At 37.8% G+C, this 27425-nt stretch overlaps 1 protein-coding gene across 2 annotated transcripts; it reads right to left on the bottom strand.

Annotated features, from left to right (window-relative positions):
• Positions 1 to 9037: 9037 nt before the first annotated feature.
• LOC109072708 (protein-glutamine gamma-glutamyltransferase 5-like) lies at positions 9038 to 23277 on the bottom strand. 2 transcript variants are annotated; one of them, XM_042757565.1, is made up of 15 exons: positions 23053 to 23277; positions 22414 to 22593; positions 21540 to 21782; positions 15708 to 15826; positions 15497 to 15625; positions 15227 to 15404; positions 14316 to 14451; positions 13703 to 13806; positions 13240 to 13479; positions 13135 to 13167; positions 12700 to 12732; positions 12398 to 12604; positions 11604 to 11767; positions 10654 to 10787; positions 9038 to 9729 (listed from the first exon to the last, which is right to left on the bottom strand). In XM_042757565.1, the coding sequence occupies exons 1-15, from the start codon at positions 23162 to 23164 to the stop codon at positions 9579 to 9581; spliced, it is 2163 nt and encodes a 720-aa protein (XP_042613499.1). In that variant the 5' UTR covers positions 23165 to 23277; the 3' UTR covers positions 9038 to 9578. The 2 variants fall into 2 exon arrangements, with proteins under 2 accessions (XP_042613499.1, XP_042613500.1); XM_042757566.1 differs by lacking the exon at positions 13135 to 13167.
• Positions 23278 to 27425: the final 4148 nt, after the last annotated feature.

The following is a 27425-nucleotide window of genomic DNA, read 5'->3' as shown; positions in this document are numbered from 1 at the left end:
TGTATTCGAGTCATTTTTATAGATCACTTGATGTTGAGATTCTTCTTTCCAGTGCAGACATAAATTGCCTTAATTTTCACCCAGGACGTTTTCTTCAAGTGTAAAGTTGCACAAAAACCATAAGGTCATAAGGCATTCCAAACATTGTTTCTTTGCCTCATTATTATATAAGAATTACTATTATTCAATTGAACTGAATTTAAACTGAAGCTAAAGCGATCTTGCTTTGTGGCTCCTGAGCTTTCCAGCATTGAGAGTGAGACAAACCAACAACAAAACATCACCTAATTCATCATCACTATTCACTATTGCTTATAATGTCTGTGCCTCATCAGAATGTCACTGATGTCTAAGCAGGACTGAGTGAGAGGAAACCAGATTCATTAAGTTATATAAGCACTCTGGAGTCCTGATGTTGAGTAATATGTGCTGTGTGTGGGAAAGGTCAGTTTTCTATTGGTCTCCTAATAGTGCTGCTTTTATGTGTTCACTGCCTTCATAACAGAAGCATGACAGCAGGTATTTTACTGGCACAGTAATTGCACTTGAGAGGCTGAGAATGGCACATACTTTTCTATTGCTTTTTCACATATTACATAAAGGAGCATTTTAGTGCTCCAATTTGCAGCTCGAGTAAAATAGACAAATAAGTGGTTGGGAAATGCATGCAAGAAGTCTTTGTTTGTCTGCTGTAACATCATTATGACATCCAATAACAAACCATTACAGCACAGAAATAGAATTCAACATCAGAGCGTTATGAAACCCAATCTGTTCATATGGATGCATCATTTTTGGTTCAACGTGAGCTTTCCTCAGTTTGACCTTCCATCTTTTATAGTCTCATAGAAATTAGATGGAATTAATAAAAAAGAAACACACACACCACACAGATAATAAAAGAAACTCTCTCAAGGGAAGAGAGCAAATAAAGAGAAAGCTGCCACAACAGTCTGTGGCAATGAAAGCAACCTGGCTTCATTAGCCAGTGTGTTTGGCAGCACTAATGGAGACAAATGACTGCATGTGAAAATGTTTCCAGCAGAGGCCATATAAACAGAGAAATGCTTCATTCTAATGCACATGGAAACAAGTCCAGTCAGTAAACACGAGCTGCTTACAATCCCTGGTAAATGCAGCATCACAGACGACTATCAGTGAATGATAATGTGTCAGACTACACCAGCTGAGAACAGACAGTATGTTACTAAAATGAGGAAAAAGCCAAAATCCGCGTTTGTGATGCCTGTTTTATAAGCAGTGTATTTTGAAAATAAAGTGATTTCTATAGGTTATTACAATAAGTATTTTTTAAATAATGACCATAAATTATAAAGTAGTTATCAGTGTTAGCAAATGAAAATTATTTTGGATGAATATTTATTCACATGAGCATGCATCTTGTACACAAAGGGTGTCGAACTACTCTCTCACAGTCTCCATTTGTCCCCTTAAGGTTTAATTGTTTATCCTTAAAAAATCAATGTTTTTCTGTTTTAATTTTCTGGTACTTCTTTGAAAGGATTGGTAAAATAAGTCTAATATAAAACTCAGGGTTATTATAGTTAATCAGATGTAAAACTAAAACTAAAAACATGAAAACAACTTTCATAATTTGAAATAAAATGAGCTTTAACTGAAATAAAACAAAATATTAAACAAAACTTAAACTTATTTTATTTTAGCAATTGCGAAGACATTTCTCATTTTCATTTAGTTTAACTTGATATAGTAAAATAACTAAAAGTAAAACTGAAATACAAATTCATAAAAATTATACAGACATATTAAAAAAAAACTGACTCATAACAAAATGACTAAAACTTAGGGGGGAAAAAAGCTAAAAATAAATACAGACACTAATGTAACGTTTTATTTTTTATTTTTAAATACTTCTCACTGATTCCAGCCATTTTATTTTGTTCTTTCATCTGAAATAAAATGATAATGATGTTCATTTAACTCTCTTGATATGAACCTCTGGAGTGAGCAGTGTTTAGGTCATTATAACTTGGGTCGTGATATTATTGTCTTTAAATTGTGTTTCAGCCTGGCTAATCATGTCTTGTCTCTGTGGCCAAATAAACACTGCTTAAACTGTGCATGGGGTGATGATGGAGAGCAGAACGATGGCTTGTTTGACAACTGTGAGACAATATTTGGGTCAATAAAGAAGATGCAGTGAACAATGACCCATTTCTCAGATTAGATGACAACAATCACATGCAGCTTTGCCTCAGAAGAGAACAGAGAGTGATTTGGAGAGTTTCTTATAAGTATCTTATGAAAAACCTACAGAGGACATGTCATTTCTCCAGCACTATAGCATCACCACACAGACAAAAAGTAAATCAAAAGGTTTCTCGAACAGACCAAACTCACATTGGTTGTGTGTATGTTTGGATGGTTGTGATGATCGAACTAACAGAGATGTATGTTACATCTTAAAGGTCCACTTTTCTATAACAATCAGTAAAAAATAGTATGTTTGGATGTCTAATATGACAAAATGTGGAAGAACCGAACAGCACTTTATGACACAAATGAATGCATGGCAGTTTTGTCCAAAATCAGTTTTCATGGTGGTTTTGTTTAAAATGATACACAACTCACTATCCCCCAGTTTCACAGACGAAGCTTAAGCTAGTCCCAGACTAAAATGCATGTTTGAACTGTCTCAATATCTTGCTCTGACATATCTTAAAATATGTCAATGTCATTGTTCTGTGTCAAGATGCACACCTGTAATGTCTTCTTCTAATGCATTTTTGTAAAAGTTGCTTAAATATCTTAATTTAACTAAGGCTTAGTCCTGGCTTTGTGAAACCGGGCCTATATGTTCTACAGAACATCTCTGAAAGTTCAAAATGACAAAATATCATTAAGGGATTATGGAACATTCTGGAAAGTTACTGTTAAATGTTCTCTGAAAATTCTAAAGACTTAGGTAATGTTAGACGAATGTCCAACTAAAACATTCCAGAAAAATATTCCGTGAATGATGCATAATTTTTATTTTTATTTTTTTTGTGCAAATTTTAAAAACAAGAATATTTTTAAAGACCAGATAACTTAGAACAAATGTTCTATTAATGTTGTTAGAAATGTTTGTTCATAACTTTGAGAGAATCTTAAAAGAACATTCCCTGATATCTGGGTGGTTGCTTTCTGAGTAAAATGTCAGCAAAATTTTCAGAATGACATGCATTGTGATCTGTGTGCCGCTGCAAATGTCTGATTTAAATAAGATGCAGCATAACGAGACGGAGAGGGGAAGGTGATCCTGACGCCTAATCACAGAGATAGAAATGTTCACGGCAGGTTGACTCTGCGAGAGCCACTCTATAACCCTCCTGTGAATCATCTCATCTTAATGTGCATTTCAAACCCACTCAATTATTCTAATTCACCATGGCAACAGCATTAATGAATGTTCTTCACAGAATCAAAGTGATACAAAAGATGAATCTTGCATGTAATATTCAGATGTCAAAGGGGTCGTGCCATGTCAACTGCTTCCCTAAATCATATTTTACACAGTCTCAGCAGGTTTTTCTCAGCTATTTTAAAGCATTTATCCTCCCTTTAAGAAGTCTATAAGCCTGTTTATTTTTTTTTTCGTCCTAACTAATCATAATTATATGCTTAGCTGCATTTTTATTTGCATTTAGCATTTTCCCCCCATGCTTTTTGCACAACACAATTCCAGTTGGGAACCACTGATATATTGCACATTGACAGCTCTTTGAAGTTATACTCAAATATCTGCCTATACTGTATTGTATTGCATAGCACCAACAAAATATAAAATAAAATAAAACTGCCTTCAAAAATGAACCAGTACCAAAATTAGCAAATCTCCAAAAAGAGATACTAATCAAAACAGCCACATTTCTACCCAACTGTGTTAGAGAAACTCAGAAAGCCTTTAAAACTATTCCAGTCATGAGTGCACGGATGTAACAGTAACTAAATCCGTTGAGGCAGCCGACACATTGTGGCTGTTTACCGTCACACCAGAGATGATGATGTGCAGAAATGCTAATTTTATTCAGTGTAGGCGCCAAGAGCCACTTCTCTCTGCCTCTCGTCACTCTAACACTCATGGAGCACTGTTATGCCTCGAATGCCTCTGAATATGGAAAGACATCAGCTTTCAAGTCATCCAGAGCGAACACAATGTTCTCAGCGAACTGCCATACAAGCAAGAATTATATACAGCTGGGAAATAAGACTTCCCTTTACACAGAGAATGAATGAGAGTTCCTTATCAGATGAATATGCTTTGGAGAATGTCATTGATTGTGTGTGAGCAGGATTTATTATTACTTTGTTCAAACAAAGAGGGGATTTTTCAGTGAGTCTTTCTGCAGGTTACATTGTTACACCAGTAGGTGGAGACAAGTGACTGTCTTTATGAGTCAGTCATCTGAATGATTCACTGAACCAGTTGTTTCTAAAATATTAATTCATTCAGTAACAAATCAGTGTCATTATGTTTAAAAAAAATGATGAGTCATTTGTTTAAAAACGCTGATTCATTCAAAAATGAAACAAGCAAGGGTGAGAAGTAAAGAATTACAAATACTCACGTTACTGTAATAAAGTAGTTTTATCAGAAATTGTACCTTTTTGAGTAGTTTAAAAATTGTGTACTTTTACTCTTGTTGTCAACAAAGAGATGTGTCATGGTAACATGTCCTTCAAAAATAAGTGTGATTCCATCACTTATTCTTAAATGGGTCATCTCATGAATAATTTAGTTTTCTTGATTTCACTTTTCACTTTATATGTGTTTATGCACAGACAGCATACTAACCAAAAACAAAACCTCGTAAGAGAGGCAGCACCTCAATGCACCACGCAAACACTCATAGGAAGTGCACTGGAGACTATGGAAGCCCGTTTCTGCCCCTCAAAAAAAAAAAAAAAAAAAAAACCTTGATAAATCATAATCATGAGAGCAATGTCAAATGGATTTTACACTGGACATCAAGTGACGTCCAAACATAGTACCAAAAAAATTGTTTATTGTATAAAAATATATAAACCATTCTTCTTAAAATCAAACATTCAAATGCATTACTATTGTTTATTTATTAATATTAAGCTGAACATTTATGGCACAAAATAAGGTTGTTGAGGGCATGTTATACAGCATGTCTATGTTCATGTATAGCTTCTACCTACCAAATATCAGATTAAATTGTGTTGTTTTGTTTGATTGTAGTACTGAGTAATGATATGAATAAATTAGCAGGAAAAAGAAAGTCTGATATTTGTGTGTCTGGTGTGTTATAATGGTAATGTAGTGCAGTCCAGGTGCTCTCTAAAAGGCCGAACTGTGCTCCAGTTCCAGCAACGTGAGAGATGGTGACTGTGGTGATTTAGTTCAGGGTATTTAAAATTAGTCATGACATCCATCACTGGCACCTGGAGAGGTGCAGGGCACCGTCTGTCCTTCAGCCCGCGTGTGCACTACAGAAGAGCAGCCACAAGAGGAGCCAAAGGTCTGTAACACCTGCAGAGAGATCTGCATGCATGCATATTTGCATGTTAGTTGCTCGGCTGGTGCATTTGAGCTGGCACCAAGGGGTCAACAAGAACATTTCTATTCAAATTTAAATATAGTAGAGCTATTGCCTTGTGCACTTGCTTGCTGTGTCCAACACTGAGCTCCAGTAGCCGTTCCAATTCAAGCCCTTAATTACCATGAGGTATGGAGAACAAATTCATAATGCATTTTAACATGAACACATGTGATGTTAGATACAGCAAAAGTGACTGGTGTTTGAGCGCCTGTGGTTAAATTACTGCTTAAATTAAATAACAGCTCAAATCGTTCTCTCATTCCTCTGGATGGAAACAATTTCAAGAGGAAACGTGCTGCCTGCTGTCTACAAAGACAGCATACAAAAGATCCAGTCAGTATCCAGATCAGATGGTCACTGCAGTCATCTGGATCCAGTCCGTATCCAGGCCAGAAGGTGGATCAGGACCTAGAGATGACCTCTACAGCCCTGAATGTCAGTGGAGACCATGTCAGCTACACGAACCCTAGAGACAGATCCCCTGTGAAGACCTCGTCAGCCATTGCCACAAGACCACAAGAACCAGAGTCCTCTGCTCAATCTGATGTGCGTTGCAGCCTGGAATTAAACCGCACCATGCTGGTTTCGTCTGGCCAGAGGAGAACTGGCTCCCCGACTGAGCCTGGTTACTCGATGGAGTATTGGTTCCTTGCCACTGTTGCATGTGGCTTGCTTAGCTGGGGACACAATTTCTGGCAACATTGTTGACTTGACTGCACAGACACTATTTGAAGAGAACTGAACTGAGTTGGATGATGATATCACTGACTGAATGAACAATAAAACTGACTTTAGCTGATAAACTGACTGCTTTCTATTGTACTCTTGCATTTTCAGCACATTTTCCCTGTTTAATACTGTAAAGCTGCTTTGACACAATCTGTATTGTATGAAGTGCTATATAAATAAAGGTAACTTGACTTGACTTGATTAAAAACAAAACCTCATAAGAGAACTCAATGCACCACACAAACATTCTTGTGAAGTGCACTGGAGACTATGGAAGGCCATTTCTGCCATATAAGAAAAAAAAATCATGCTTTGGTAAATCATAATTATGAGATAAATGTCATATTCATGAGATAAAAGCTGAAATTATGTAATTTTATGTCATTATGTCATAAAATTATGTTGAAATTGTGACGTCACGAAGTCGACTTAAAAGTCATAAAAAAGTCTAAATTATGAGATACTAAGTCATAATTATAACATTAAAATAAAAACTAGAGCAGCTGAAATTATTACAACAAATTTAGTTAAGACATAAGTCATTATTATGTCTGAAGTCATAATTAATAACAGTCATATAATGACAAAAATCATAATTATGACAAAAAGTCAAAATTTTGAGATGCTAAGTGAAATGAATCGAAATTATGAGATAGTAAGTTATAATTATAAGATAAGTCAAAATTATTACGTTTAAATTATGACAAAAGTCAAAATGACTTTTCATAATTATGACAAAAAGTCATGATGAGATAAATGAGATTACGGAAACGAAAGTATGACATAAAATGTTTAAACTGACAGAAGTCAAAATTATGACATATCAATTGTGATATTGAGTCATAATTATGAGATAAATCAAAATTATTACAAAAATGAAAAAAGTCAAAAATTATGACATAAAGAGTCATACTTATTACTTAAAATCAAAATTATTTTGAATTTGTAAAAAAAGATGGCATGGCTCTCCCTGAGGAAAATTTATTGCAGAAAGAGGCGAGTCACACACTTAAGTAAATCATAAAATGATTACAAAAGTATTGCTCAGGAATAAAAGATCACAAATATAAAGACTAAAATTCAAGTATGCACATAGAATTGTATAGATGTTACGCAATTCCCAATTAATTTTAACAGAGCTTGACTTGAGATGTTGCAAAGCTAACAGCACAATGTTTTAATAAACTTTACAATACATAGCAGACAACAAACTTTTGTCAATAATTTTCACTATACAGTGATATAATATTTTCTAATTTCATCCACAATCTTGGATGAATATTTTTATTGGACTTAATCAAATGCATTCTGTAATTGCCTTTCTTGTAAAGGATACTGGTGCTGCCTCAAAAATGGACTAAAATAAGGTATCTTCTTATTAAGTTGATGTCTGTTGCTAAGCAGACCACATCCAAGGTCATGAGTTCAATTCCCAGGCAAGACACAGATGCACTGAAAGGATAAAAGTGTGTGCCAAATATGTAAATGTTAACAGTGTTGTCTATATGTATTCTGAATGTGTTGAAGCATGTACACCTACCCTACCATCAGGCCACAGCTGATGTTTCAGATTTGTTCTGTTCTGATGTTTTGATCTTTTTGTTTGATAGACTGCAGTGTCAGTTACAGTAAATATAGCACAGAAACATGACAGCACCATTACACAAAGACAACATATGCATTGTTTGAGCATGTATAATTGTGTATAACTTTCCATGGAATATCTGTCATGATGAAATCTCACCAGCTTTGGCAATGCAGAAAACACACAGCCACATGAGTTTGGAGTGTGTGAAGATGATGAAACGGTCAGTTGCAAATGCTGAAGACGTGCCTCGATTAGATTGACCAAATTTAGACATGTGAACAGATGATTACATGCCACAAACGAACAGCCACCAAACTGTATTTTGTTCCTTTTTATTTTAGTTTGAATTGGCTCATCATTAATATCTGTAAGTTAAAACTGTTTAACAATGTCATTTATTACTGCCTCGTGTCATGCACATGCATACACATTCTGTTTTGGGGGGAAGCATGCAAACTGTGGGACTATATGTGCATGTGCATGAGGCTTACTGTAAGAGGAAAGATGGATAATGCACATATATCTGTATAATAGATATCATGGTTGCAAAAACATTATTTATCTTGTATTCTGAACAATTTACTGAATAATCATAATGCTTTGTATTTCTATAGTTCATGTCCAGTTTACATGTTCATCACACTTGTTGTTCCAGATCATTCCTGTCATTATGAGTTTGTTACTGTTATTTTCTATTATAGAGATGATGCCTTCTAGAGGTTTTGTCAGTTTTGGCAGCACTGAACTGTTTCCTGTTACTCCATTAGATTACATTAGATAGACATTCTTAAATAAATATATTTAATTGAAAGCAAAATGATTAGATACAGGCTTTTTTTAGGTATCAAAATTTAGTTAGTTTTTGTTTTAGTTTAGTTTAGTTTTTAATCTAGTTACTTCAAAGGGGACATAGGACAATTATTTATTTATACTGTATATATATATATATATATATATATATATATATATATATATATATATATATATATTCAGAATACAAAGCAATATGTTCTGCTTTAGTAAATTCACACTGATTTAATAATGTTTAGAATTTGTTTTGTTTTTTTGTTTTTTGCCTTAATTTGTGGTATTAGCATCATTAGTTACTTTATTTCATATAGATTAAGAATGTGATCAAATGAGACCTTTTTTATTATTATTATTTCTGTTTCATATTTTAACACTAAGACAATGGGGCTGTAAAAAAGTTTCCAGGACAGTTTTAATTTCATTGTCACATGCAACTAACTAACTAACTAAACATACACAAGTCAAAAATGTTACTAAAAATCAACCCCTGGGACAAAAACAATTGCCCGAAGTTAAAGAAGCAATCATGTAGTGTGTGGTCTATTTGTACTAAACTTTTTCTCAAGATTATTTATCCTGAAAATAAAGTATTGTTCTTAACATATCCAACCTTATTTGCGATCTGTTCACATGCATTTTCCAGCAGAGCACAGACTAGTGAAGTCATTCACAGCAGAGACTGTCAGCTTCAGTGAGTGCAAACTCACTGGAGGAAAAATATTTCAAATACTGACATGCTGAAAAGTGTTGGACACATTATAAGTATTTTAAAAAATAAATAAAGAAGGCTGACAATGTATAAGAAGAGCATTGAATAGTGCTTCATGTGGGTTCACAATCATGTCTAAACGTGTTTCACTCTAAGCTGCTTGAACGTCAATGCTCTTGAATCCGTGCAGGACGGTGGGTGGATTTGTCAAAACCAAACTAGCATAAAGCATCTTGGAACCCGCCATCCTGGGAGTGAAACTGATGGGCATCCTCATGGTTTCTCGAGGCTGGATCGTAATCCTGAAATATAAGGAACAGGACATTTAGAGCAAAAACAGGCAAGCATCATTTAAAAATTATGTTTAGAGTTTGTGGTTTACACCGAGGGTTGCAATTGTATATAATGGGGCAAATGCATACACAAAGAAACTGAAATAACCTGTCATTTTAGTGCTTCAGAAATTCTGACTGACAAGTTTGTAACTTTTAATATACACAGCTATAGCGAGACAGATAATGATGCCAAAAATCTCATAAACAACCCCACCCAGTCCACACATAAATCTGTACTGTATGTACTCAACTGTTTGACGCCCATCAGTGTCTCGTTCACACGCTCATTTCTCAGGTATGTAATGTAAATTTATCATGGCAACCATAGTTTCTGCTAAACCTTACTACAATAAAATTGAAATAAATGAATATGGGATCTATGTTAAATAGTAGGAATCTTTCTATTGTTTTAATTAATGACAATGACACATAATGGGGCTTTAGTGTAGTAAAAAAAAAAAAACACTACGGTACTTGCATTACTAAACTTGGAAAAGGAGTTGACAGATGTCAACATGACATAGTGGGACATGGGCGTGGACAGAAATGGATGAAAATTAGGTTGCTGTGTGTAATTTTTTCAATATTAAAATACTTCCTCTCATACAAGTGAATTATGCAGTCAATCGAAGGTTGATTCTTCTGAAAAGCACAACACTGGCACTTTATGAATATTACTCTGTTTGTTTGACCATCCCAGCCAGAAAACTATTCTATCAACAAATGGTGTGAGGTGTGGGCGGAGCTATGTATTTGTTTGACCAATGAAAGATGGGGGTGTGTTTGGGAAACCTGTTTCAAAACAGTCATTTCCCTGTATTATTATATTGTGAATTTATTTGGTGATCGCTCAGAAAAACCTTAAAAACTTAAATGAGACACTTCATGTACCTTGTTTGAACCTTCTGCTCCAAAAGTCCTGAGCAGGCTACGGTCAGTTCACCGCTCACTGCAGTGCTGAACGGGTTGGTGAAGGTCACTGTGGCCACTTGCTGCGTGTTGATGACCACATACTCATTCTGAATCTGAGAGAAAACAAATAGCTTTATTATTATTTGTTTATTACTTGTGAATTCAGATATGCAAAATATCTTGATAACAGATTACACATGAAGCCTTTAAGGATAATGCACTATAAAGGTAGTTATGCAACATTTGTATGTTGTAATGCATGATACTTTTCCATAAATAACTGACGAATTAAAATGTATTTTAATATGTGACAGTGGTTTGTGATACCGGAACAGAATTCCAAGATATAAGCTCAGAATTATGAGATATAAACTTATAATTCTGAGAAGCAAGTAAGAATTGTAAGATATAAAGTAACAAATAGAATTTTTATCCCATGGTGAAAACAGGCTTCCATTAAAATCGGTTGTTTGTCATGGATTTTAATGCATTATACTTTCTAAAAGTGTAACAATGAATAGAGAAATATTATAAAATAATATAACTGTGGTTATTAATAAGATCATGCAATGCATTATAAGGTGCATTACAAGACACAATTGATGCAATCAAAACACTTTTATAATGCATTACATATAAAGGCCTCAAGTAAAGTGTTAACAAAATCTTTCCAGCATACTGTAAGTTCTATGATTTTGGATTGATGCACGTCTTTATTGAGTTGATCATAAGAACAATCTAAAAAGGGTTAAATTTAGTCACTAAACAAATGTCTTGTTGTTTCATCTTACTAACTGCATTCACAGCTCACTGAAGGATGGGACTTTTGGGAACTGATTGGCATGAAAGGGGCTCAAGGGTTGTGGAGGTCATGCTGACTATTTTAAGCAACAATATTAAATGGCAACATGGATTGGGTCACTAAATACCTGTACAGTGAGGGCAGGGCTGCGGATGTTGAACTCTTCGGTTGCCAGCACTCTCTCCTGAGACTTCACATCCTCTATAACCACTGCCAGGTTAACCAGCGAATCCTCCTCAACCTCCTTCAGCATGTAGTCTTTGAAGGAGATCTCATGTTTTATAGTCAGAGCTGGTGGAGTACAAGAAACAGGATTCATGGAGTTGACTGAGCAATTCCTAATGAATCAGTTCGTTTAGTAGCATTCAGAATCATGTGATCCAATAATATCCATATGGATGTTTTTACACTGTAAGACTTGGATGTGTTGAGAATGTAATATTAGCTTACTGCACAATGTACATTGCTTACTATTTTTTTTAAAATAGTAAATAAACAGTATGCATTCCATAATAAACATTTTAAACAGTAGTAGGCTACATTTTTGCCACGTGATTTGGTGACGTGTTTTAATTTTCTGTAAATATTCTTATGAAATGAGTAAAAGATTGCGATTACTTCAAGGTCAAGATGGGTATGTTGCACTGTGGGGGTTTTGGCCAGTTTTGCCAGAAGATAAAGACTATACATTTGTATAAAATTGATCTGCTAAAAGCAAAAATTGTCACTGTATAATAGTGTATAGATGCATCAGTTAAGATTTAATGAGGTATTTAAATCCGCCCATTTCAACCCATCTATCCATTCATGTTTCTTTTATGTTTTGCAACCTTTTGCAAAAAAAAAAAAACTTTCTGGTTATACATTTTAAGCTCATTTTAAGTCATTTTTGCTGTTCACTGTAGTTTGCAGGATTCTTACTTTGATTCGGGCCGATCTTCACATCGTCATGAGCTTCCCAGAAGGTTCCAGTGGGATTGCGGTTGTACTCCTTGTTCTGAGCGTTCACGTGTTTTTTCAGCAGTTGCGGAGCGGCCGCATTGTTAGTGATTATGACATTGAAAGAAATGTTTTCTCCAACTACAGGGGCTTTCAGAAGCTGGAGAGAAACTGCAGTGCCCTTAGAAGCTACATGAAAAGATATTTTAGATCACTGCATTCAGTTATATTACACAAACAAACAAACACACAAAGAAAATGAAAACCAAAATGCTAGAACTTACCCACTCTTCCTGTAGCACCTTCACCTCTGCGAACTGGAAGAGAGTTTTTTTTTTTTTTTAAAAGCTGATAAAAACATTTAAATATAAAATATGTATGTATTATTACTGTTAGATTTACTCGAGTACTTTCTCTTCACTCTTCCTTCTCAGTATATTGTTTCTTGGTGCACGTGTACATAACTGCACAGTTGAGTTATTGTCTTTTCCCTTTTTTATCTCTCTTCTTGATAAGCATCAATAAAGACAATGAGTTAATAAGGAGTTAACTAAAAATGTCAAAATTGATTTTAGTTGACATTGAGTTAATTTAACAGTTTGTCACATGTGTTTTTATGTGAAAATGTTTAGTACAACCATTTTTGTCTGGTGATTCTGATACTAGTCAGATGGATTACACACGTCAGCTTACAAAAATGAAAAGTTTTAATGACTTACCATCAGTGCTCAGAGCACGAACTGTGCTTTCATCTAAATGTGAAAGAATGAAAAGATTTTTGTATGAAACTACCAGTAATTTCTCTCTCTCACTCTTTCTCTTACCCTTTTCAGTTTTGTATTCAGACGTGATGTCCTGCATAAGCATGGATCCTGGACGTTTGGTGGAGATCAGGGATCCCACTCTTTTTGTATCAGTGCTGGTTGATAATATCTTCCTATCTTTGATGATTATTGTACGCACATCTGCGTTCACTGCTGCGTAAACGAACGGCACATCGTATTGCGCGTCCACCTTCTGCTGATAAATGGCTTTAACAGCAGCAGGGCCACAGCGGAAAATTCCTGTGACAGAATATTGATGTTTAAAATGATTATCATCAAAAAATAGCATGATTTAGAGAAATTAAATGGCATGCTAAGTGGCAGCTTACTAGGTTTTAGAACAAAGCCCACAACTGGCCCACCAGCCTAGTACTAACCAGCATAAACCAGCTTATATGAAACTGGTCTTTGCAGAAAGTTTTCTACATGTGTTAGCCTTGTAAAAATCCCTGTAATGACAGACCTGCGCTCCTCTCTTGTGGCGTGGCATCGAGAACCTGCCATCCGTCATAACCTTGACCCAGATCAGGCCTCTTCATCCAACTCTCCACCCACACATGGAAGTTCCTGAAAAAGCCCAAACACTTTTAACTCACATTCTGACCGATTAAAAATGCTGAATTGTTCCTTTTTAATGCAAACAGATCATGATTACTTTTATACTGTAGCCTAATGATGGTGCTGACATGTTTACCGAAGCATAAGGAAAAACATTATGGCACTAAAAATAAAAAAGGTCATAAGAAATTAATAGTTCTGTTCTGCATTACATTGATCAAAAGTGGCAGTATAGACACTACAGTATTATGTTACAAAAGATTTCTATTTCAAATAAATGCAGTTCTTTTGAACTTTCTGTTCATCAAAGAATCCTTCAGAAATGTTTCTTGAGCAGCAAATCAGCATATTAGAATGATTTCTGAAGATCATGTGACACTGAAGACTGGAGTAATGATGTTTTGATCACAGGAAGAAATTACATTTTACAATATATTCACATAGAAAACTTCTAAATTGTAATATTTCAGAATACTGCTGTTTATTGGACAAAATAAATGCTTTGTAGCGTAACTCACCAGATGCTATCGTTGCTGATCGACAGTTTCTCCCCCATCTCATTGTAATATTCCTCAATCACCATGTTTCCGTCTGTGTCGTGAGCGGAGTTGAAGTTGGTGATGACTCGAGTCGGAATGCCAAGGGCTCTCATAACTATCACATAAACAAACACATTTGATACTGATCATCAGCATCACTTATTAAATTACCACAGTCACACACACTCCCACATTGTTTCAGTTGCAGATTATGTTTTTGTTCAATTCATGAAACACAAAAAGAAATTGGCCTATTTTTTTTTTGAGTGTGGTAGTATAAATCATCATTGACTTTCACTGTATGAAAAGAGCTCCTTTTGTGTTTCACATAAAAGATGATGTTATATTTTGAGTAAATTAACCCTTCACACACCACCGTTCAAAAGATTGGGGTCAGTACGATTTTTTGAAGAAATGTTTTTGAAAGAAGTCTTTTATGTTCAACCATTTATTTGAAAAATAATAAAACGCGGTAAAAACAGTAATATTGTGAAATATTATTACAATTTAAAATAAACATTTTCTATGTGAATATATTGTAAAATGTACTTTATTTCTGTGATCAAAGCTGCATTTTCAGCATCATTACTCCAGTCTTCAGTGTCACATGATCCTTCAAAAATCATTCTAATATGCTGATTTGCTGCTGCTGATTATTATCAGTGTTGAAAACAGTTGAGCTGCTTCATATTTTTGTGGAAACCTTGATAAATTTAATTTTTCAGGATTCTCTGATGAATAGAAAGTTCAAAAGAACAGCATTTATTTGTAATAAAAATCTTTTGTAACATTATAAATGTCACTTTTCATCAGTTTAATGCATTCTTTCAAATAAATAAAAATCACACTGACCCCAAACTTTTGAATGTTATTGTTTATATTTGTCCCACCTGTACACATGACAGCAGCAAACACCCAGCACTGTCCATATTTCACAGGTCTGAATTGTGTTTCTGACCACGTCCTGAGAATATCTGCGCTGCCGGACCACTGTGAAGGGTTGATGCCACCGCTGTAGTCACCTGACCATTTTCCCATTAACACCCCTTTATCATCCTGACAGTTCACCTGTTTAGAAAGACAGAGAGACCATATTAGTGCATGGAGAGAGAGAGAGAGAGAGAGAGAGCAAAGAGGAGAGAACGAGAGCAGATCCTCACCATCGCTGAGATCACGCGGCCGATGTACACCGGACTGCTGCGGTTCTGCAGATCTGTTCTCATGTCCGCTTGATATTGAGGACTCAACTGCAGCAATTTCATACAGATGTCCAGTATCCCTTTTTCATACTGAAAACACATTTATGCATCACAGGAGTTAATGTGAATCATGTTCAGTGCTGTGCTGTCAGTCAATGATCAAACATCTCACCTGATCGAACGACCAGGGTCTGGAGACAACGTTACAGGGGCTGCCTTTAAACAGCAGGCCGAAATCACTCCTGACATATTCATTCCTCAGATCCTCCGCCTGCAGGAACACCGAATCAGCTGCAGAAAAACACAACAATTTGTAAAAACACAACCATTTTTTACTAAAGTAGAGTTTATGCACCACATAATTGTGTGTGACCCAGTGCTCCAGGTGGCCCCTGTAGTCAACTCTGTTGTTTTCTTCAGTGCTTGAGAAATAAATTAGAATTTGAAGTTATTACTGTATTTTTTTAACAAATAAATGCTGCCTTTATTAGCAGAAGAGACATTAAAATATATTGACGATCCCAAAATTTTAAACTGTAGTGTACATAAGGTACATTTATTCCATGATATGTAATTCAGTAGTTGCCAATGTGTATATTTAAACTTGGAATGAGACGTTTGGATCAGAAAAAAAAAAATATATATATATATATATTCAAATATACAACTTAACCACTTTAAAACTTAACGTAACCCTTATTCACTGAAACACAAATAAACTAAACTAAAAAAAATGCAAACTAAACTAAACTAAATGCACACTGGCATGCGATTATTGCATCCGGCTGCCGCTGATCACAGCGTGAGTATAAGTAGGCAGGAGGTGCACCGCATACTAAGGTTTTCGCTGAGGAGCCGAGCCGGTGACCCGAACGCTCAGCGGTTGTACAGGAGCTGTGGCGACAGGATGTAAGGTCTCTGTTCCCTCCTTCAGGTAATGAGGGTTACCATACGTAACCGAGACGTTCCCTTTCAGTCGGTCACTCTTGACATCACGTCGGATGGCCAACAAATTGGAATCCCTACCAAAGGGCAACAGTGACTGCCCCTTCCAGTGTCCTGTGAAAGCCACCTGCACCCCTTTTTTCTGGCGCAGGCCAGTGCTCAGCACAAGAAAACCAGCTACTGCTACTATGGCACTACCTACTCAGTAAGACTGGATAACACTGGGAAAACGTACCCGCTCCACTTGGAACAGGGATGCTGCAGAAGCCCCAGCCTTCCCGAAGGAGGTTTGGGAAGCAATTACACATATGAACAACCGTTAGGTGCAAATGGAAGATTGGAGGTGATTGTAACCCTCTTAGAATTGGCAGAAGTCTGCCGGAGAAACACAGGCTCTGAGGCTATACCGTGGACTTTACACATATGGGATCCACTTAGGTCTCTACATATGGAACCCAGCCCTCTACCGGTTCTCACGGATTCATCGAGTGAGAGCCTGGCACCAGATGCTCCTCCATGTCTGGCTCCCGAGGGGATGGAGGAGCTCAACAGGGTCTACTGTATGGACTCTCTGGAGCAGTTAAAGCAAGCTTCTACCCGTTTGAGGTGAGAACACAGGAGGATACCGGCTCCACACGAAGGCTATAGAATTTAGCGAAGGTGTTGGGGTTGCCCAGCCCACAGCTCTACAAATATCTGTCAGCGAGGTGCCACAGGCCAGTGCTTAGGAGGATGCAACACTTCTGTTTGAGTTAGCTCGCAACTTGAATGGGCAGGGCACACCCTGTGCCTGATAAGCCATGGTAATGGCATCCACTATCCAATGGTCCATCCTCTGCTTGGAGACTGCATTCCCCTTCTTCCGGCCTCCATGACAGACAAAGAGCTGGTCTGAGGTCCTGAAGCTTTGTGTCTGGTCTACGTAACATCTTAATGCTCGGATGGGACAAAGCAAAGCTTAGGTAGGATCTGCCTCCTCTGGGGGCAGCGCTTGCAGGCTCACCACGTGATCCCTGAAGGGAGTAGTGGGAACCTTGGGCACATAGCCGGACCAGGGCCTCAGGGTTACCTGGGAATCAGCTGACCCGAACTCTAGGCGGGAATCATCGACTGAAATGTGTGCAGGTCCCCTACCCTCTTGATGAAGGCCAATGCAAGCAGGAGCAGATTCTTCATTGACAGAAACTTCAGTTTGACTGTCTGCAAAGGATCAAATGGGCCCTGCTGTAGTGCTGTGAGCACTAGAGTCAGGTCCCAAGAGGGTAAAGAGGGGGGCAGTGGAGGATTTAGCCTCCTTGCCCCTTTAAGAAACCTGATGATCAGGTCATGCTTCCCCAGCAACTTCCCTTCCACAGGGTCGTGGTTAGCAGCGATAGCAGCGACATAAACTTTAAGGGTGGAGGGAGACAGCCTTCCCTCCAACCCTTGCTGCAAAAAAGACAGCACGACTCTGATCGGGCATCTTCGGGGGTCTTCTCGGTGAGAACACCACTCCATGAACAGGTTTCACTTCAAAGTGTAAGTATGTCTCGTAGACGGTGCTCTCGCTGAAGTGATGGTGTCAACTACCTCTTGGGGTAGGTCACCTAGAACCTCCACGTCCCATCCAGGGGCCAGACATGAAGTTTCCAGAGGTCTGGACATGGGTGCCACTGAGTGCCCCTCCTCTGAGTAGGTAAATCCTTCCTCAGAGGAATCGGCCAAGGGGGGGCTGTCACAAGGAGCGTTAGCCCCGGGAACCAGGTCCGAGTGGGCAAGTAGGGTGCCACAAGCAGGACCTGCTCCTAATCTTCCCTGACCTTGCACAGTGTCTGTGCAAGAAGGCTCATTGGGGGAAACCCATACGGCCATGGAGCCCATGCTGAAGTGGTCTCATTTGGAGCAGCCCCAATGGGGTGATGCCATATGTCCCAGGAGCCTCTGAAATTGTTTCAGTGGGACCGCCATTATGCTCTTGAACATATTCAAGCAGTTCAACACCGACTGAGCACATTCCTGCGTGAGGCATGCTGTCTGTTCGACCGAGTCCAACTCCATACCGAGAAAAGAGATCCTCTGTGTCAGGGAGAGTCTGCTCTTTTCCCAATTGACCCAAAGGCCCATCAGACTGAGGTGTGAGAGCACCAAGTTCCTGTATTCGCACAACTGATCCTGAGACTGAGCGAGTATGAGCCAGTTATCAAGGTAGTTGAGAATGCAAATGCCCTGTTCTCTCAGAGGAACCAGGGCCACCTCCGCAACTTTCGTGAAGACACAGGGCGACAGGGACAGCCCGAAGGGCAGGACCTTGCACTGATATGCCCGTCCTTTGAACGCAAACCGCAGGAATGGCCTGTGGCGCTGAAGGATCAACACATGGAAGTACATGTCCTTCAGGTCAAAACGCACAGATCCATGATGGGTCTCAACCCACCGCCTTTCTTGGGTACAATGAAGTAGAGGCTGTAAAACCCTGTCCTCATATTGACTGGAGGAAAAGGCTCTATCGCATCCTTCGCCAGCAGGACTGCGATCTCTGTATGCAAGACAGGGGCATCTGCCGCTTTCACTGAAGTAAAGTGGATACCCCTGAACTTGGGAGGGGGATGAGCAGGCTGAGCTGTTGCCGCCGACAGCCGGGTGGAGGCAGCAGCTGCACGCCTGGGCAGGATGTGCCTGATGGCCTCAGTCTGCTTTTGGGCAGCGGAGAACTGCTGGGCAAAGTTCTCCACCGTGTCGCCAAAAAGGCCGGTCTGGGACATGGGGTGTTCAGACACAGCCAGAGATGTCGCTCCTGGACCACCATAGTGAACATCGCATGACCCAGAGATCGTGCCGTAACCTTCGTCACTTGTAGTGTGAGGTCCGTTGCGGTACAGGGTTCTTTGAGAACTTCCAGGTCATGACCACGCTCGTGCAAGTTCCTCAGTGCCTTAGCCTGGTGAACTTGCAACAACACCATAGCGTGTAAGGCGGAGGCGGCTTTTCCACAGCCGAAGAATGCCTACATGCCCGGGAGGGAAGCAACAGTTTGCCCCGCCAAGTGGTAGTGGCATTTGGACACAATTGCATCACAACCAACCGCTCCACCTGGGGGACCCCTGTGAATCCCCTCGCTGCACCACCATCGAGAATGGTGAGGGAGGATGGGCAGTGAAAGGTGCCGTCCACAACCCAGTGAGCTCATCATGCACCTCCGGGAAGAAAGGCACTTGGATGGGGCCCTGAGTACCAATGCGAGCCATCCTAAGATACCAATCGTCTAACCTTGAGGGTTCGGGACGCAGTGGAATTTTCCACTCGAGTCCGACACTCTCGGCGGCCCGGGAAAGCATAGCCATCATTTCCGGATCCAAATCCGGCACCGCTGGCCACCCAGAGGGTGGCAGCGCTGACGGATTTTCCTCCCCAGAAAAGTCTGGCTCACCCTCCGATGCAGCGATAAACATCTGATCATCAGTGGGGAGCCGCGGAAGATACAGGTGGTACCCCCACGGTGGGTCCAGCCTGTTCTCTCGACAGCTCCACTGGTTTTGAAGTGCCGGCGGATGGAGGGGTTCCCCTCAGAGGGGAATTCCTCACCATCACTGTAAGACCAGTCTGGCCGGTGACAGAAATAGGCCACCCCCGGCTGCCGCCAGAGGGAACCCCAGATCTAGGCATCGGGATGGGCACTCCGCCCCTTTGCTGGAAACGGAGTCTGCTCCACAACTCCGAGACGTCATCCTGCCACAATGGATGGAAAGGCATTTTTAAAAAAGACGCGTCTTTAAAAAGACGTTCCACCTGTGAATGCTATTTTAGAGAAATTGCTCTTTTAATGTGCTGAAGCGCACAGGGGAGATGGCTGCCTGCAACACACACAGGGAATAGTGCAGCCTGTTGTGTGCAGCCCACTCGACATGGGAAAACCAACTCCACTGAAGTGCCATACCACTAACACCAGAGCCCTCGAAGAGCGTGCTTGACTCGTCTTGCAGATTTAAAGCAGGAGATCAGGAGCAGAACGATAGAACTGCTTGGCTCCGAAGTGAAAAGTTGAATATGCAGTGCATCTGCTGCCTACTTACACTCACGCTGTGATCAGCGGCAGCTGGATGCAATAATCGCATGCCAATGTGCATTGGCTCGTTTAGTTTACACTCGAAGTAGATTGGTCTATCTAAGCCAGCGGTCCACAACAACCTTATCACCAACAACCACCCTAATTAAAGTAAAACAATATTTTCACGGACCGGGCTTTAAGGTGTGACAGATAAATACAACAAAATTAAATGATACGACTACTGGCATAAAAACTGTTGTATATTGTAAATATAATAATAAACATAAATTCACTGTGTATTCGTATGAGCGAGTTTATTAGCAGCGACATCGTAACATCGCGCCAACAACATAACATGAATAACATCCTCTCTGCCTCCTAACCCTAACGCTCACTTTTTTATATATAAAAAATATATATAATGAGCGAGTACATCATGAATCCATTTTCCAAATCATATTTTTGTCTTATCTTGAATCACTACGATACACCTAAAATAAGTGTTTATATTCTGACTATTTTAGTCTGGTTGGGGTCGGCAACACTGCAGAGTAGCACAGTACCTGCGTGACTCGCCATAGATGTAAACAGAGAGAAGTAGCTCCGGCTACAATGTTCTTTCGCCAGACGCGAGCGCCAAAAGTTACCGACTGCAGCTTTAATGTAAGTTATTTAGAAATTCAACATAAAACTGGACCAAATGATGCACGGACCGGTACCAGTCCGTGGCCCGGGGTTGGGGACCACTGATCTAAGCAAAATCCCAATTCGCTGGTCATCCGACGTGACTTTGAGAGTGACCGACTGAAAGGGAACATAAGATTATGCATTTTGATTATTTGAGTCATGAATGTTTTCTCAAATCATGTGTCTTGTTGGGAAGAGGTGTGTGCTTCTTTTAGTTTTCTTAACAATCAGACTTATAGGCTTAATATATTGAGTGATTTGGACTATTAAGTAACACCTTATAGGAACCACATAGCAGCAAAAGCCACTCCAATTTCCAGCCTGTTCTCAAGGCCACACAGCACTAACCTTGACACCAGGGGTTGCAGAGGAGCGTGAACTGCCCTAACAGATATGTTCTCACAGTCCAGCGGGTCTCGACCCTCAGCTGGAGCATGTAGACGCCGATAGAAGCAGACGCAGGGCTGGACAGTGATACAGATAGCACACTGGGTCCAGTTGGGTTTGGTACACGCCTCTCCAGAACGGCGCTCCATTGAGTCAGAGAGGGCTGTCCGAACGTGGAGACTGGGACCTCCACAAACAGTGGACCTGAAGAGAGGAGAGAGGAGTGGGTTTAGGAATATCCATATCCTTTCAGGAATTTCAATCTTTGATGAGCTCAATGGCTGTAAGATAGTCTCTCTACACTATTTTTACATTTATTTTATATATATATATATCTTTTTGTAATATATTGTTTTTATATTCTCAAATCTATATTTATTGTAATATATATATGTTATATATATATATATATATATATATATATTAAATATATATATCCTTTTTGTAATATATTGTTTTTACTATTTTTCAAATCTGAATCATGCAGATTGATTGATTGATTGATTGATTGATTGAATTTCGCCATAAAAAAAAAAAACATGCAGTACGTCACTTTGGAACTGACTAAAAAATGATTAACAGACTTGCATCAAATTTCATCATAATGGAGGCAGAGTGATGTGTTCTTACCCTAACCATACACCTCACACAAAACTTTCTGCATTTTTAGATTTTCAAAAAAATAAATAAAAATAAAATAAAACACCATTTGGTATTTTTAAAGCCCTTTGGTTTACAAGGACACAGAAAGTATGTTGTACCCGTGTCATTATACACATCTGTGTCCTCATATATACCAGAACACACACACACACACACACATGCACAAACAAACCTAGAACAATTCGGAAGATCAGTTTTTCCTTCATTGGATCAAATGGCCGCCCTTCATAGCTCATTAGTACTGTGAAGGCCTGTCCTCTCCGCAGAACCAGAGTGCTGGAGCTCAGACCGTCCGTCTTGTGGCGGATCTGGTTTTGCGCCTGTTGCAGGTTGATACTTTGAAACTTGATCTCTGTGTAACAAATGGTCAAATTATTTTTGAGGCAGCTGATAATGTTTTCATGTAAAACTATAACTAATTTAAAACTGCAAATCACAAAAAGGCAATGATATAAATATTTCAAAAAATATATTTCTAAAAGACAAATATTTATTTAAATACCTTTAAAATATAATTATATAAATTTTCAATAATTTTCAAATAAGGCGTTCTAAATTATCTTAAAAACATTTTTTAAGCAAATAAAAATATAACTTAATTATGTTTAAGTGTTTAAAGTTAATAGCAATTAATTCATTGTTTATAATAGAATAAAAAATACAACACTATAATCCTATAATCTAATTAAAAAAATAAAAAATACCATCAAATAAAAAAAACAAAAAAAACACCAATTATAAAAAAATTATCAAAAAAAAATTCAAAAAAAAAAAACAAAACATTTTTTTATTTTTTAAATTACAAGCTCACCGTCCATTATGCTCTGTTGTGGTTTGCTGTTTGATTCAAATTCTTTGTTTATCGTGCTTCTTATACAGCATCCATCTGCCCCTCCCTTTCTACAAAAGTTGTCAGACCACATTCAAGTGAAGTCATGAAATGTTACAAGAACCAACACCTCTAACAATTACGAAATCGCACATATGTGAGCGCTGTGTTTCAGCTGAGGAATACGGTATGTGGAGGCTCAGACATCTGTGTTCAGTGAGATAATCAGCAAAAAAATCAACAACATTATATTTTCTGTCCATTTTAAAAGCTGTTCTCTGTGATAGGGGAGTCCAGGGTGTAATGAGCACCATCAGTGTGTAATGAGCACCATCAGTTTAACCAATTACAAATGAGAAAATTAATTAAAATTAGGGGGACATCACAATAACATTACTACCTTTAAATCCTGCAATACTGAAATATATTTATTACTGATGCCTTATTCCTACAATGCAGTATATTTTTTCATGTCCTTATCATATTAACGTATGCTAGTTATTTATGTATGTATGTATGTTCCTTCTTTCCATCATTCCTTCATTTAACAGTTCTTTCTGGTCCTCAACTTGATTGGCTGAGCCGTTTATATCACACCACTTGCAGCATTTCTCACAGCAAGATTCAATAATATAATAATAAAATGATATCTGATGTTGTGTCACGGACTATAGTTTTAACAGTTAAAGTGAGAATGTAAAGTAGTTTAGACTTCTGAACAAAGTTTTTGGCTTAGTGGAAAGTTTAATGGTTAATCAGAGCACTGCCTTGGTACTCTTGATTGAATTGCTTAGCAACTAATGGTTATTATGGTTTATGCGAGCTCATATTCATATATATATATATATATATATATATATATATATATATATATATATATATATATATATATATATATATGCATATACGGGTTAAATTTGGATTTGTTGGCTCTACAAAATTTTATATCAAATGACAAACTGTAAAATATAACAAGTTAAGAGAGCTCTCTATGAACACTAAAAAAATCAGTGCTCTAAAGTTTTCAGGTAGGTCTGATGGTGATATTTAGGTACAGAAATACTACGGAATGTGAATGAAGTAATCAAATGTAAAATAACACTGAACAGTCTTCACTGTAGATGAAACCTTACAATAAAAGTTACAAAAGTCGGTCAAGAGCTGTGAGTGATTTTCTCTTGTACTGTTTGATTAACATTAATGAGACAGACAGCAATCAGTTAATAGACTGCTGTCTCCAGAGCCAGATTTACCTCTTATAGACAAAAATAATTTTTGGAGCCCCCTTCTCTATTAATATATACCATTACTATAATACTATTATAGTATATTATAATAAATTATATATGTATATATATATATATATATATATTATATATAAATAAAAAAAAAAATACAGCAAACTCTCGGGCATGCAAGTGCAGCACCTATCTCTCTGATATGGGGAAACATTAAATTCTCTAAAACTGTCTGCCAATGTACGATTAAATTTCATATTTGAAATCACCAATGAAATCTGACAACAACGGTCTCATAAATGTTTTTCCTTTTGCTCAAATAGCATTAAAAAACTTTACCGATTGGCTCTTTTACTCAGAAGTATTGACTTCCTCCAATACAAAACAAAAAAAGAGACACGCCCATTCGATTGGCTCTTTTACTCAGAAGGCGGGGCTTCCTTCAATAGAGTGGCCATATTGAGGGTTGCTCATTCAAAACAATACAAGTGCCATGTCTTGGGTATTCAATACATAGATATGTATACATACATGCCTCAATATACATATCTATGATTCTTCGATAGATAGTCTCCGCAGTGTCATAAAGTGATAGATTGAAGCGCTCGTGTGTGAAGACTCTGCATGCTGGATATATTTAATCTGCATTCGGTGCCACAAGATGTTTCAAAAAAGTGATGGGGACAATATGGACCCTAGCAAAAAGTGGCCGGGACATGTAAATTGCGTGCAACAATGAAAATACCAAAAAATAAATGTATGTGTGTGTGTGTGTGTGTGTGTGTATGTTGATTTAAATTAGCATTCATTAATTGCCATTTGTTTTACACTTGGGACAGTTGACAAAATGTATCTGCATATGTTTTTAAGTATTGCCAGTTTAAACATTCATGGTTTTTTAAAGAGTTTCTGAGAGAACCGAAATGAGTTATTTTCACAGCTTAGTGTGTAAAAGTTCTGATACATTCAAAATTGTCAAAATTTCCATCTTGGCCAGTATTCACGTAAAAACAGTCATTTATATCTTCAGTGAATATAAAACACTGAGAAAGAAAACAGTGTATTACATCAGTGCAGTTGGTCTTAAAGAGACAGCCAGGGCCAGATATATGCATTCTAGGCACGAGCCGTTACTCGCACACCCAGGGGAGCCCAAATACAATAAGAAGAAAAAGTTACTAGGCTATTTATTCTATGGTGTATCTCATGCCTAATTACAACACACACACACACACACCCCACCCTTCCACTCACTCCTGTCCCACCCATGTTCAAAAACAAAGTTAGGCCAGTGGCATTGTATGGTCTGTGAATAGTCTGCATATATAAAGCATGACATTGCCAGAAAGGACCTGAGATAACACGCCCTCACCCACACTAGTGATAATACATATATAACTCATGACAGATATATAACGGATAAGCCATGGATGGGGTGTGGTGCTTGGTTGCACAATAGGTCACTCCCAGATCACTTATGTACTCTGCCCATTTTTTGACGATCTCTGATTATGACACTCTCATTAAGTAGGAGGATTATGAAATATTGAATGTGACATAAAACAACCTCTGTACACATTTTACAAGGTCATATCTGTATTGGGGTGAAAAAAATCAAGTGTGGATTTGATTCTCAAGTTTAGTTTAGTTTACTTTAGTTTAGTTATTTATTAAGCACATTTAACAACAACAGAAGTTGAAATCAAAGTGCTGTACAGGAAATATACAACAGAATTAAAACAAAATAAAAGACTAGACTAAATATAAAAGTACACCCTCAAGAAGAGTTGAAACACAAAGAATAAAAATAGGTCTTCGAAGAGGATTTAAACAGAAACAGAAGAAGCAGATCCGCTGTCCTGCAAAGTTTAGCTGCAAAAAGATCAACCAATTCATCTGGACTGACACCAGAGGAAGGGCTTGTAACAGGATTTAAGGTCTGAGTAGATGGATACACGTCATTAAAAGACCTGGCAGTAGAAGAATTAAAACATCTGGTAAAACATGGTGAATGAAAGGATTTGGGCAGAGTACAAGAGTCAAAAACCACTGGACAATGATCAAAGAAAGCAGTGTCATGAATTTCGAGATTAGTCACAGAATAAACAAATCCAAAGTGTGACCTTTCTGGTGTGTTGGTCCAGAAAACACCTTGTTTCAACATATACAAATAAAATACAATACAATCTCAGAAAACAAAAGATGTCAGTAGGGCAGTACTTTTTTAAAAGATAATTATATGTACACTAGAGGTATTAATATACTGTATACATTTAAGGTACTTATATGCACCTTTTAGAGGTAAAGTACATAGGTGCACTCAGGGGCGTCAGACTGGGGGTAAAACCAGTACTGTTTACCAGGGCCCCAAAGAAAGAGAGGGCCCTTGAAAAGTCTGGAATATATTTTATTTTACCTGTATATTTTCAAGGGTGGGGTGGGGGGGGGCCCATCAGGACTGCCTATGCATAGGGCCCAGGATCTTGTGCAAAGCCCTTGGTTGCACTTTTTGAAAAGATGACAACTTTTCTACTTTTTTCTGAGAGCATATCAATCTAAAACTAAAACTTTTTTATTATTAATGTTTAACATTTGATTTTTGATTTTTCTTTTGATTTTTGGTATGACACCCTAAATAAAATCTCACAGGAACCTCAAATTTTTTCATAACTTCAAATTTGGAACATAACTTATTGAGACATAAGACTTTAATTTCATACCAATTTTAGAGTAAAACCGGTTATGTAATATATTTATAATAAATAAAATAAAATAAAATAAAATAAAATTAATATAGCTCATTTTATTTACAGTACATCTAAAAAAACAGACCAACCTCATTAAAAAAATACAAAGCGTTCATAAATTACAACAATTTAAGTTTGGATAGTGCACTTTAATGCCTATTTTTTTTAAAAAATGGGGGGTGACAGTTAAAAGCGGTTTTTCTCAAAAAGAGTTTTTTCTCCTACAGTGAGCCATAAATCTCCACGTCAGTAGCACTTACACACACCAAACTTTAGATTTTTTATCACTGCCTATATTCTTAAGGTGTTTTACAGAGGGATTTGTTCATATATAATTTGCTTGATTATATACAACATTTTATTCCCCCAA

This window comes from Cyprinus carpio, chromosome A6 (genome assembly GCF_018340385.1).
Source record: "Cyprinus carpio isolate SPL01 chromosome A6, ASM1834038v1, whole genome shotgun sequence".
Lineage (NCBI taxonomy): Eukaryota > Metazoa > Chordata > Actinopteri > Cypriniformes > Cyprinidae > Cyprinus > Cyprinus carpio.
This window is presented reverse-complemented; position numbering and strand designations above follow the sequence as displayed.